General features: G+C 54.6%; 5 protein-coding genes across 5 annotated transcripts; 3 read left to right on the top strand and 2 right to left on the bottom strand.

Annotated features, from left to right (window-relative positions):
• Positions 1-95: 95 nt before the first annotated feature.
• On the top strand, positions 96-871 carry L226DRAFT_614053 (Tautomerase/MIF). Its single transcript, XM_067686580.1, has 5 exons — positions 96-254; positions 314-424; positions 480-583; positions 656-688; positions 744-871. The coding sequence occupies exons 1-5, from the start codon at positions 183-185 to the stop codon at positions 778-780; spliced, it is 357 nt and encodes a 118-aa protein (XP_067534113.1). The 5' UTR covers positions 96-182; the 3' UTR covers positions 781-871.
• Positions 872-1,187: 316 nt separating this feature from the next.
• On the top strand, positions 1,188-2,494 carry L226DRAFT_561245 (uncharacterized protein). The gene is made up of 8 exons (XM_067683421.1): positions 1,188-1,442; positions 1,500-1,550; positions 1,609-1,777; positions 1,843-1,921; positions 1,970-2,017; positions 2,074-2,172; positions 2,233-2,283; positions 2,337-2,494. The coding sequence occupies exons 1-8, from the start codon at positions 1,397-1,399 to the stop codon at positions 2,445-2,447; spliced, it is 654 nt and encodes a 217-aa protein (XP_067534112.1). The 5' UTR covers positions 1,188-1,396; the 3' UTR covers positions 2,448-2,494.
• A 41-nt stretch (positions 2,495-2,535) lies between these two features.
• L226DRAFT_572210 (uncharacterized protein) lies at positions 2,536-5,613 on the bottom strand (the record flags this gene model as incomplete). Its single annotated transcript, XM_067684650.1, has 5 exons — positions 2,536-2,566; positions 2,628-2,775; positions 2,852-3,016; positions 3,989-5,543; positions 5,605-5,613. 5 exons carry the CDS (start codon positions 5,611-5,613, stop codon positions 2,536-2,538), a joined length of 1,908 nt encoding a protein of 635 aa, XP_067534111.1.
• A 1,185-nt stretch (positions 5,614-6,798) lies between these two features.
• L226DRAFT_614050 (uncharacterized protein) lies at positions 6,799-8,779 on the top strand. Its single transcript, XM_067686579.1, has 4 exons — positions 6,799-7,042; positions 7,104-8,057; positions 8,116-8,501; positions 8,564-8,779. The coding sequence occupies exons 1-4, from the start codon at positions 6,994-6,996 to the stop codon at positions 8,717-8,719; spliced, it is 1,545 nt and encodes a 514-aa protein (XP_067534110.1). The 5' UTR covers positions 6,799-6,993; the 3' UTR covers positions 8,720-8,779.
• A 340-nt stretch (positions 8,780-9,119) lies between these two features.
• On the bottom strand, positions 9,120-12,221 carry L226DRAFT_536218 (uncharacterized protein). The gene is made up of 5 exons (XM_067681070.1): positions 11,908-12,221; positions 10,878-11,856; positions 10,635-10,823; positions 10,401-10,579; positions 9,120-10,348 (listed from the first exon to the last, which is right to left on the bottom strand). The coding sequence occupies exons 1-5, from the start codon at positions 12,202-12,204 to the stop codon at positions 9,404-9,406; spliced, it is 2,589 nt and encodes an 862-aa protein (XP_067534109.1). The 5' UTR covers positions 12,205-12,221; the 3' UTR covers positions 9,120-9,403.
• Positions 12,222-12,240: the final 19 nt, after the last annotated feature.

The raw sequence follows: 12,240 nt of genomic DNA, 5'->3' as shown, positions 1-12,240 counted from the left end.
ACTCCGGAGTGACTCCGAGTTACTCTGGGGTGCATCGGAGTTTGATAGGCGACACTCCAGAGCGACTCCGACTCCACTCCACGGCAACACTACCGGTGGCCATTCCGGATATCGATATATAGCTCGAGCTCGGTGTCTTGGTCATCGTTCGCTCTCTTTCCTACCCATCTGCCACCACCAACATGCCCGGCCTCGATCTCAAGACGAACGTTACCGTCGCAGACGAGAAGGCGTTCTGCATCGAGTTCTCGAAGGTGTGTTGGCTATGTGCAGTCCGCCTCGATAACATGCTCAAGCGCAACGACATCGGGAGTTCGCCGCCGAGACTTTGGGGAAGCCCGAGGATTACATCTCAGTCCACCTCGACCACAGCAAGCCCTTGACGTTCAAGGGCACGTTCGACCCTGCCTTCCTCCTCACCATCGTACGTTCAACTGCATTTATCGGACCCCTGCCCTTTCCCACCTATCCTCGTACAGATCAGTCTGGATAACCTCCAGCCCGAGAAGAACGAGAAGTACTCCAAGGCTTTCTTCGCCTTCTTCAAGGAGAAGCTCAATGTTCCCGGTGACCGCGGCTATATGTACGTCACCGTGCATGATTGCATCACTCATTCAAGACGACATTGAGATCACGGTATTAACCTACTACGCAGCACCTTTATTGATCCTGGCAGGTCGCACATAGGGTGCGTATCTATTTCTCCTGTGGAAGGAACATGATACTGACCTGTGCTCATACAGGTACCAAGGCACCACCTTCCAGGCCCTCTGGTCCTGAGGAGACCGTGATTATGAGCGGAGTCTATGAAATAGCAAGTGAAGTATGATAAGAAGGAATCAATCGATGTGTACCAGTGCGCCAATATATTGATCTCGTCCGAGATATGTGGCAATAGCATGTCTGCCGACGGCAAGAGTATGGCCCCATTTGGTGAGGTGAGTGCCTTGTACATCGTGAGGAGGAGGGAGCAAGCATCAAGTCGAGGTGCGTTTACGAAACATCGATCAATGGATTATATCCCTCACCGTGCTCCTTCCGTTTATACCTGCGTCTAGTCGGTCGTCTGTGCCTTCCAGCGGGCATCACTGCTTCGATACAACGACGGTCAAGCGTTTCAGTCAGCGGCTTACCCCCGACGTATCCCTAACAATGGATCACTTCAAGTATTCGTGCAACGCGCTGCACTCTCCCCTGAATTCAGAACCAGCCACGACCGTCAACCGGGCGAATGATTATCGCATGGCCCGACATTGCAAATCATGGGTCCGAACCTGACTTAGACCGTTCAGACGCGCACATATCGACCCGCTGACACGCAATAAATAAACAGCGGCACAGACACAAGGTACATCCATCCCCCACACATAAGCCACACATCGCCATTGTTTGTGCGATGGCTCCGGCGAATGTCATCATCCAGCAGGTCCCAGCACCTTCAGGTACACGAAGCTCCTACGTCCCACTGACTGATCATTCGTGCTTTAACTGTCCCGTAGAAGCACTCAAGGAGGATGTCATCAAATTGATGATCGACCTTAGCATCGACGGTAGGTATAGTTTCACGTTATGCTCTCGACTGCAATGTATTGACTACGTATCGGATAGACCCGGGTCTCCTGGCGCTGGTCGGCAATGACCCACTATTAGTCCCCCTCATAGCGAGGACGTGGGTCAACGATGGGGTCGCCATAGGAGAGCTATGGACTGCTACGGAAGGTGACGAGCTGGTGGGATTCATGATGTGGACGCCGCCGGGAGCGACTACCAAGATATCGTGAGTGTTGTTTGTGAAGCCCTGTCGAGCTTAGGTTGTTGAATCATTGACCTTGTCTGGTTCAGGAAGGAAGAGCGGGCAAAGATCCAAGAGCCACTGCTCGACGCGCTGTCGCCGGAGGGTCTGGAGTACTACAAGAACACGGTATGCCATCCACAATCGCTAGTCCGCACTTCGGCTGACTTCGTACAGTACACTCACGAGTTTCCAACATTTGTCACGAAATGTATAGCCCCTGCAGTAAGTCGCCAGTCCCTACCGACTGCTGGATAATCCCTCATCGAGAGCTTTCGAAGGCCCTCGCTGACGTCTGGTGGCTCCGCACTGCGATGGTACGCGCAGACAAACAGAGGCAAGGAATCGCCCGTGCGTTGCTCGAACCGGTTCGACAGAAGGTGAGTAGTATACAAGGCCACTCGCGTTCGCTAGCTCAAGCAAATCCTGTGTGGATTCAGGTATCCTCGCTGGGCCAGAACATCGCCTGTTCGACTACGAGGGCTCGCAATGTAAGTTTCTCCAAGTTACATAAACAAGCTATATACTGAGAGTGAATATGCAGGTTGCGGTCTACGAGGGACTTGGGTTCGAGTCACGAGGAATGCGCGAGATGGTTTCTCCGTGGCACACTTGGCCTCTCTACGTGTTCCTCCTTCCACCACAGAACTCATAATCGTACATTGTGTCTACGCGATAACAAGACACCTGACAACGGAATCGCTCTCGACTTGTGCAGCAACGGTCCAGCCAAGCTGATCAAACTAGAAGCGAGCCTGTGGCATCGGCGGAATCCTGTCGCAGATGTACCAGTGAGTTGTCACACCACGTCCACTAACCCCAGAACACGACTCACTGCGCTGCCTGATGATACACGGTATACGCCAGACGCCTCGCCCAGTTACGAACGTCTAGATGGGACAGGGCCGCCTCGCTGAAGTCCGCGAGCGGCACAACCTCTGGACGAAACCCGAGCTCTTCTAGCGCCGCGTGCAGATCCGCAGCTATGATTCATGATGGATAGATTGGCACAGACGCGTCAGCGCGAACTTGTCTAGATGACCCAACGGAAATTCCTACGGGTTTCTACTCTCCGATACAGCTTGCCATCCCCGAGCCAGTACCGGTATAGATTCCATGAGGGGTTGTCGAACGCCGTCTCCTCGTTCCTGTACGACGGCGGGAGGCCAAGTTCGCGTGCGGCCTGCTCAGCTGCTGTCTCGTCCAGGCCGCACATGTAATACACTAAGCATGTTGGCATGTGAGCTGAGTACGGTCTGGCAACTTGCGAGTCATTCCGCTCCAGTGTGACCGACCTCTCGTTGCCTCCTGATGAGCCGACATGACGGTGATGACAGAGATTGGGCATGCCGAGTTGGAGACGAGCACGCCATAAGCTGGGACGTCACATGTGTGGCACTCCGGGATATCGATGGGGGCTACACCGAAGAAGGCGGCCATACAAATGCAGCACTTACGACAGCGATGACGGAAGCCGATCATCGAGACTCGGGTATGTACGTGCAGCTGCAGACGGGCCCCGCTTTCGATGGGATACCGTTACTACATGTTTAGTGCACTTCGTCGGAACACAGCAAGTAGGCAAGAAGTTATGGTGTCTTCCTGAGCTCAGCGGTATTCCGCCGATGACAACGAATACGCGCCAATGATCAATGATTACCGTTTTGCGAAGCGTCGGGATAGTCGGTGTACGGGACTTAGCAGAGCCTGTCGACCAGGATCAAGGCTCCGAAAGTTCTCACCTCCATCAACAACAACCGACAACAACCGACAAACGACAAAACGCTTAAGAACTGTAACATCCTTCGTCCGTATAACCGGCGGACACTCACAAGCGGCCAGGTACATGCTGATACTCTCGCGAAAGCAGTGATCAGTACTGTACATATGTACAGTACGCGTACTTTGTGAGACCGACCGGGAATTCGTGCTATCAGGGGGAGGCGCGTTACGACATGCACGACGAAGATCAGGCCCGGGCCACGCTGGTACCCAACGCTCGCCAGTCACCGACTCACCGTCGCCAACGTCGAAAATCTTTCGGTATGCAATGAATCATTCCTGAGCGACCCGAGTCTCTATCCTATAGTACAATCTTAAACTCTACACCGCGAGTCCGTAGTCCTTTTACGCACGAGTCCGAAAGGAAGCCAGCATCCGTCTGGATGCTCCGAATATCACATCCGAGCCGCTTACGCTCGTCGCAGAGCCACAGGAGATCCGTCGAGACACGACATGGCGTCTCGACCTCCGACAGCGCCAGCTCCGACAACTTTCCGCACAGTGAGCGCGCGGGGGAGCCAGTCGGGGAGCGCGGGGAGGGACTGCTCGGCGACGTTGGACAGTGAGCGAGCGGAGTCCAGAGCGTCCCGAGCGCACTACGGATGGTGTTGTTGGTCGCGCCGACGAGATGCAGAGTGGTCAGACTGGCGAACTCGCACAATGTAGCGCACCAGTCGGCGAAGGTGATCTCGGTTCCTTCTTGGAGCGAGACACTGAGCGACTCGACAGCAGTCACATCGATCGCACTAGAGAGATTCGCAAGGCCTGCGGCAATGTCGGACACGCCTACAGCGAGGGTAAGGATAGGGTCATCTGGAGTGATGTGCGAACACTGCAGCAGTATGCTCCCGGGGCCGACTTGCTTGAAGTCAATGACACGGAAAGACGACAACGCGGGGAAGTGACTGTGATCCGCCGGCAGGACTGGGTATTGTGAGGGCAGTATAGGCGAATCGACGGTAGAAAGGGTATAGTGCGTCGTCGGCGGAAGTGTGAGGTGCTCGAGGATCTCGGCGATCTGACCGGGAGGGGGACCGTCCAGGTGAAACGTGCGAAGTCGAGGTAGGTGCACCATCCACTCCGCTTCCGTCGTTGAGACAGATAGCTCGGTAAGTGTTGGCGTTTGCAGAGCGAATGAGTCCAAATCTGGACATTGTCGTAGTATGTCGAGAAGGCGAGTGATGGTGGGAGGAGACATCCCCGGAGCGCGGAGGTCCAGAACCGAGAGGTTCTGGTACAGAGATGCCTCCCAGGGAATGCCCAGGGAACGGATGTGAAGATGCCGTAGAAGTGGAGTTGAGGCGGTCCAGTGTTCCTGCCCGCAACGAGACTGAAGTGCGTGCAAGATGCGCGCCGTGCCTGGGTCCGACGGGAAGAGCTCTGGCCCTTCGAGACGTAGCGACTCCAAGATCGGGACGTGCATCTGCGAGAGGTGGAGGACATATTGTGCTGTCGTCGGAAGATCGGAGGTCTCGACATACAGAGAGCGCAAACGAGCGCTATGTGATCGGAGTAGGTTTAGCATAGCCTCGGCATCGTCTAGGCTGCTGATGTGAACCTCCAGCGGTACCCTCTTTGACCGCTCAAAGAAAACCCGCGCTTTCGATAGGCTAGTGGCCGATAGGTGGGCCCATAGCAGGGGGTTGTCAAGGGCTGCGATGCGCCAAAGGCGACATACGTGTGTCGCGACGACAAGATCAGCCTCCAGGGGTCGCGTCCAAGCAAGATATGAGAAAAGCTCGCTTAGGAGCTCAACAGGGAAGGAAGTGATGTCGGCCGTGGTTTCGCGAGAGGCGACGGTTGTGCAAAGTGGAGAAGCGCATTTGAAGAGTGGATGGACGTCGTTACATGATGGAAGTGGAGGAGTGGGGAATGTGTGGCGATCCGTTGGACTCGCTTCCATGCGAGGAACGGTGCCTGAGGGTTTGCCGCGGGACTGATCGCAGCTCGTCATGTCTGCCGGCGGCAACTGCGATAGCAGTAAGCCAGCGGTAAGTAAACACAGTGGCAGAGGTAGACATGAAACTTACGAAGTGCATCTACGGCGTGGAATTTGAGTCACGATGGTGGATGGTGCCCTGAGAGGAGTCTACAAGATCCACAGTAAGCAAAACACAGATTACGGAGAGAGGCTGCGAGCTTACTAGTCACTGGTTGCGGGTGCAGAGACGGGAGTATATATACAGGAACACAAGTGAACGGCCTCTTCTTATATCCTGAGAGCAAGTGCGCCCACGTCATATGTATTCGTCTGTGCCATACCGAAAGCAATATAGCCACGAGTGGCAGGCACCCTACTAGTGAGTGGCACAACAAGACTGAGACAACAAGACAAGACATCTTCGGGTAACCTCGTGCGTGGAGCAATCGTATCGTCCAGATCTGATCTGTCCTTCAGATTCTCAGAGCCGTCGCGTAGTGTCATACTTAGTTACGCGGATGATGCGGCTTGCCCTCGAAGTCTCAATCAGTCTCGACAAAGTCGACACGTCGCTACGAAACTCCAGAGCCCTTGCCCAGACTGACGCTGCGACGGATATTCACGGCAAACACAAAAGATTTGGGGTCACGGCTAAGGATTGTACACCGTTTGACGACACCATCATGCCCTTGGTAATGGGGACAAAGGCCATCACAATCTGGCTCCCCGCGCCCGGCATCCACGACGTCCTAACCAAAATCGGCATGATGCGGGGGAGCTCTCTGAAGCCGGGGCGACAATATCGGAGATCGGATGGACGTACCTGAGGCTAAGTACCTGAGGCCTGAGGCGTCTCCTTTGTACTCTCGAGCACTCCGGAAGCCAAGATCACAGAACCTAGTACACAAATTCTTCAGGCCACTTCTTGTTTGCCAAGTCGATGCGAGTGCACGCAACGCTGCTGAGCGTGCATGTAATGTTGTCAAGTTGAAGCCTGGCCATGGAGTGACATGGCGTCACAGATCAGCCGGAATCATGAGGCTCAGACGTGGAGGTCCCTACTCACAGTCTGTCAGAATGTGCCAGCCCGTACGTTCTAGCACGTAAGGAGATTCACAGCCAAGAATATGTAGCGCAACTTAAGCTGTTTCAAGACGAGTAGCCACCGTAGGCTGAGACGGTTGGGAGCGCCCAACGCTGATCACGTGGACATGAGCGCCATCAATGTGCCAAGTGCCGGTGCTGCGACTCCGAGCAAAGACAAAAGTCAAATATGTCCGCCTACCACCACGAAAGGAAGAGGAAAAAAGGACCATGCACTTGCTTCTTTGAAGTCTTGACTCGTTACTCAATTGCAGCGTTGAAGCACTTGGTGTCTCGGTAGGCTTACAAGGGAACCATGTCGTAGCTTTGTGCGCTCTGGCACTCTTCCGAGACCATATAATCCTCTGAGAGGTACCCATTCCACCCATTCCATCTGCATCTTGCGCTAGCAGATATGCTACTCGTTGCTTATAGCGAATTTTTGACAAGGCTTTTCTTGGACGGTACGTGTGTTCTTTGCTGACAGTATGCGAACCGCGATCATGCTCACAACAGTTTCGATAGTCTGGTCGACTTTTCGGGACATCCTCTCGCACACGGAAGGAATCTCCCTTTACGATCGACTCCGCACGGCTTCAGTCACTCTGGGAGCAATTCCTGAGCCTCCTCTCCCCTTTCTCCCTCTCGAGCTCGAGTACATGATACTTGAACATCTACAATATGACCGCCGGACCCTGCAGACGTGCTCCCTCGTATGCAAGGATTGGCAGCCGACGGCGCACAGTTATCTTTTTCGCGAGCTCTATGCTTCCGGGAAAGAGAAGCTCGAGACCCTCCCGTGGCTCCTCTCATCTGCTCCGGACATTCGTTGGAACGTCCAATCCCTAGTCCTGAGCGGTGCCCGCTTGGATGCGGACTCTTTCATATCACTTCGTGCCCTCATGAAGCTCATCGCCAACTTGCCGAATCTGTGCGAGCTTGAGGTTGCCGACATACCCTTCTCCATCGACCCGGGCGTCGTCGACATGCCTCACCGCCAGTCCCTCCATTACCTGAGGCTCGCAGCATCGCATTGCAAGAAGGACAACTTCTTCTGTCTCATGAACATCATCTCGCTGTTCTCCAGCATCATCAAAGTAGAACTCTCAGCGGAGGATGACGTTCGAAACCCAATGCAGGAAGCTCTCCCCCCGCCCGAGCAACTTGTCCAGGAAGGCCTGATCCCATCAGGGGGGCCTGTCGAGATCCACGCATTGGAGGCTCTCGAGATCGAGCCGCACTGGCTGCCAATCCTCTACGCCTCCCTCCGCGCCCTCGGAGCGCTCTCAAGCACGATGCCGGGGATAGAGCTTTCGCTTTCCTACGATATCATCTCATATGATCATGCTCTGTCCATCGACGACGAGAACGAGCTGCATATGCTCATCACTGGATATGGCACCTTCCTCCGCCAACTCGGCCCATCCTTACGGCGATTGAGTTTTTACTACTTCTACCCCATCGTGTACGGACATACTTGTGAGCGCGTATTCCGAATAATCGCTGGCGCTGGCTGACGCAACGGGCTTTTTCTTAGACTTCACGGGACGATGGGACGTGCTCGGCCTATCTGCGTGTACGAACCTTGAGCATCTGACGCTCGACCTCAGTACCCCAACTTCATACTTCGACTCCGAAGCTGCAGACACGATGTCGATCGCGTTCTCAGCTTACCTCGAAATCTTGTGTCTCGTGCCTTCTGCACGGCTGCGAGGGGTGGGCCTCGGCGTTGCTGTCGCCGACATGAAGAACGATCCGGTCTTCCGCATGGATTGGGGGCGCCTCGAAGACGCGCTGCTTAGGCTGCCGGCGCTGCAGATATTCATGCTCGAAGTGTTCTTCCTGATTTCGAAGTACTCGTTGCAGCCCTTCTCGTCCAGACTGAGCGGGCTCGGGTCGAAGTTAATCTTCAAGATCAGCGCGGTGAGTGCCAGTAGTGTATTGTTTGCGCAACTGATCACTCATTGGACATTGCGTCTGTATAGATGGCTCCAGGTCATGAAATAGGCGATGGTGACCACGACGAGGATGGACACGGAGCTGGTCAGGGCGGCCCAGCCGCCGCCGTCAACGAAGTTGGTGCGTCCAATATCGCAATTTATGACGACAGAAACGAGGACCATGTGAACGTGTTGGATTAGATTGCCCTGTAGCCAAATGTGTATCATTCGTACCTCATTTGCCTGCATGTACTACATTCCACTGTACTCATTCGGAACCGAATCGTGCGGCAAGAGCGTGTTGGACAACCCCTGTTCGAAACCTTACCACAGGACCGCTTAATACGGCGAGGTAAGTTGCCCGGATCGTTCAATGAACGTCTTCGCCTTCGAGAGGCGACCGGATGGGTCCAAATCCAGCGCCTTCAAAATCTTGAACTGTTGCCAGGCGGAGTGTCCTTCAAGCTAGCATCGTGACTGAGTTGTACTTGCCAATAAATGAGGAGAGCAAACCTATCATCAACAGCGGCCCACGAAAGCCTGAGAAACCACAGGACAGTCGTTGTCACCGATGCTACCGTACTTTTCAGGCTAAAACAAACCTCTGTATTACGATCATTGAGTTAGTAATGCGAGTGACAGCAGATGGCTAAGAGGCAAACGAGAGAAGGCACAGGATAGCACGACAGCGACATATAGGAGAGCGAGACACGAATACGAACAAGACGGAGTACCTTACTTGAAGGAGAATGAAGTTGCTGGTCTCGTACCTCGCCGTTGTCAACTTGCGCCTCGAGTGAGGTACCGCATGACCAAGCGCAGGAAGTGAACGCGCGGCAGCAGGAGTGCAAGGAGAATACGACGGAGTACGAGACCACAGTGGCATTACTTGCGCGGAGCAGCACCACGCCCGCGGCCGCGTCCGCGTCCGCGTCCTCGTGCACCACGAGAGGACTGGCCGGCACGCGTACCGGAGGCTGGGGCGTTAGCTTTCCGACCACTCGATCTTGTAGCTGGCCTGGATTCCTCAGAGTTCTTGCGGCTTTGCTGATCCTGAATACGCTGGCTGCGTCGCAGGGGAGATGGGTCGGGACGTTCACGACGACGGGCCTGCGTCACCGTCGTTCGAGTACGTTTTGGTCGTGGAGCAGATTCTACGGCCGTAGAGGCCCGAGTAGTCCGTTTCGTGGCCGCACCCGCGACAGCAGGCCGACGAGTATCGGTTACTGGGCTCGGGAGGGCGTGAAATGGTGAACGGCCGCGAGCGGGAGTTGGGTCGTGTGCGTGTACAGAGGTCGACAGATGCGTGATTGAATCGGCGGTAGATGCTGAGCTGCTTGTTGAGGTCTCATCGTCCTCCTCGTCAGAAGATATGGTTTCTTGTGGTTGGTTTCTGCGCACATGATGAGCAACGCGACCACGGCGGTCGAGAGCTTGCGTGTTCAGGAAGTCGGACCAGAAGGCATCCACGTGGTCGGGCGTCCACTTGCCCTTCTCTGCGCCTTCTCGTGGTGAGCAGTAGTCCATGATGGTGTCCAGCCACACCTTGACTGCTGGACAGTCAAATGCGATGTCCCTTGTGTAGCGACGGCTATACGCGTTGGATGCCTTGCCATCACCACCCACCGCGACGCCACTATGCCTAGTGGAGAATTCGAAGAACCTCGTGTACGTCTCGGAGACCTCTTGATCAGAGAGGTTGTGAGGTAACCAGAGGAGGGCGCAATATAGAACAACGTAGAGCAGAGACTCCATGTCGTCCTCTATTGTTTGTCGCTCGTTTCCGGTTACGTCGCTGAGCATCTTGATGGACATAAACTCCCATGTGCCCTAATAGAACAGTCAGCGTCTTGCATTCTTTCAAAGACGACCGCAAACATACCGCACGCCCTGGTTTGAGAGCGAGACCCGCATCGTCGACGTGCGAAGATGACTCCCAATCGATTAGGTAACCTCTCCTCCTGGAATCTGGTTCGGAGCCCCGTTCGCGCACCAAGATGACGTTACCGGCGCTAATGTCTCTATGTAGGCGAGAATCCTTCCTGAGCGCATCCAACATCGCTAGTAGCAATAGTCTTGTCAGTATATTTCTCCAAGAGTGAAGATGATCACTCACCGATGAATGCATCATATGTCGCATGGAGCAGCTCATCTGCACCTTGGAAATATCTCAGATCGTAACCGACCGGACCCAAGATGAGGCGGTAATGTCTGCGTCGGGATATGTGTGCGGCCTTGTCACCCACTCGGCATACCCATGGTAGAGATGCATACTCCTCCGTCTTTGTTGTCTGGTACTCAGTTCCTAACAGAAGTTCCATGAATGATTCGCAGATTAACGTGATGGTGGACGACTCACGGGAGGTTGCAGAGATGACGTCGCCATGGGCTACCAAGAATGGCACGTTGCCGACGTCCGCATCGTGTAAGTGACGCAACGTGTCTCCTTCAAGCTCGTCCAAGGAGCGAGGGCGCCAAGTGTCCTTCATGAACACCACCATTCGACGAGAGAGATCGACGGCCCAGTAACCTCTGGTGCCCCTTCCAGCAAGCGAGGCTGCTGACATGATAGGACGGGAGAATAGGAATTGGCGATGGCCCAGGGTCGCCCCTTCCATAGGGACCTGTACGATCATGACTTTGCCTGGTTCGTAGTGCTGAGCAACTGCCCTTCTCAGCTCTTCGCCGGTTAGACCAATCTGCAAGCGCGTCTCTTCATCGATGAGCTTGCAGAAGATATCCTCATGTTCCGCGGAAGCATATTTCACCGTGGTATCGTGTCCCCGAGTGATCACAGAGGTCTGCGAAAACCGCCACAGGAACTCGCAAAGGAGCTCTGGATGCTCACGTATGTCGAAGGACTCTGATACAATGCATCCCGAGCGATCCCACCGAAAGAGGCGAGCGCGAGAACCGGCCAACGAGACGGTGAAGAAGTGAATGCGAAATTGGCGGCAAAAAACTTCCTGCACGTACGCGATATGCTGGCCAAGTGCTTTGATGCTCTCGAGGACCTGTGGCACATCGTCTTCCGGATCATAGTCCTGTCCGATCTGATGGGAGGCTCGGGTCTCCGCGTTTGCACCGGGAGCTGGATCGTTGTAGAAGTCGCACGTGGGGTCAGGTTGAATCTCCAAGAAGAGCTCTGCGAAGCCTAGCTCAGCTCTAGAGGCTTTGTCCGGGCCCAGGGCTTCGTCGACAAAGTCGTTTGCAAAGCAACAGATGTGTGGCTTCATGTGGCCCAGTCGACGGGGCTGCACACTGCGCGAGGCAACGTCCTCAAACACAAACCCCGGACACCTCGACTTCCTAGAGGTGCTTTGATTCAGAGCTGCGATCTGGGAGGAAATTCACAAACTAGCAGTGTCCTCGAACGTGATCGAACTCACCAGAGGCTTACAGATGTCCGCCGAAGACTGTCCACGTTTTGGCACCGAACTGAACGCGCCATCGCTCGATAACATACCCCCCCTCCCATCAAGGTTGCTATCCGGCAAAAACTCGTCCAGAAAGGCTTGTACCGGCATGGGACCCAAGGTGAATAGTTTGGACTCAGCGAAATGCTTCAAGTTGCGAGCCAGAGCACCATTAATGTCGAGACCGACGGTATGAGAGTTCATATCTTGAGGCATAGGAACATTGTAGACGCATTCCGTGAGATGAGCGGAAGAAGAGGAGGCTGCCATGAATAGTGGTACTGGCGGTGCTCAGCAAGGAAGTTG

This window comes from Lentinus tigrinus (assembly GCF_003813185.1).
Source record: "Lentinus tigrinus ALCF2SS1-7 unplaced genomic scaffold L226scaffold_17, whole genome shotgun sequence".
NCBI lineage: Eukaryota > Fungi > Basidiomycota > Agaricomycetes > Polyporales > Polyporaceae > Lentinus > Lentinus tigrinus.
The sequence above is the reverse complement of the archived record's forward strand: the minus strand, read 5'-3'. Positions and strand labels throughout refer to the sequence as shown.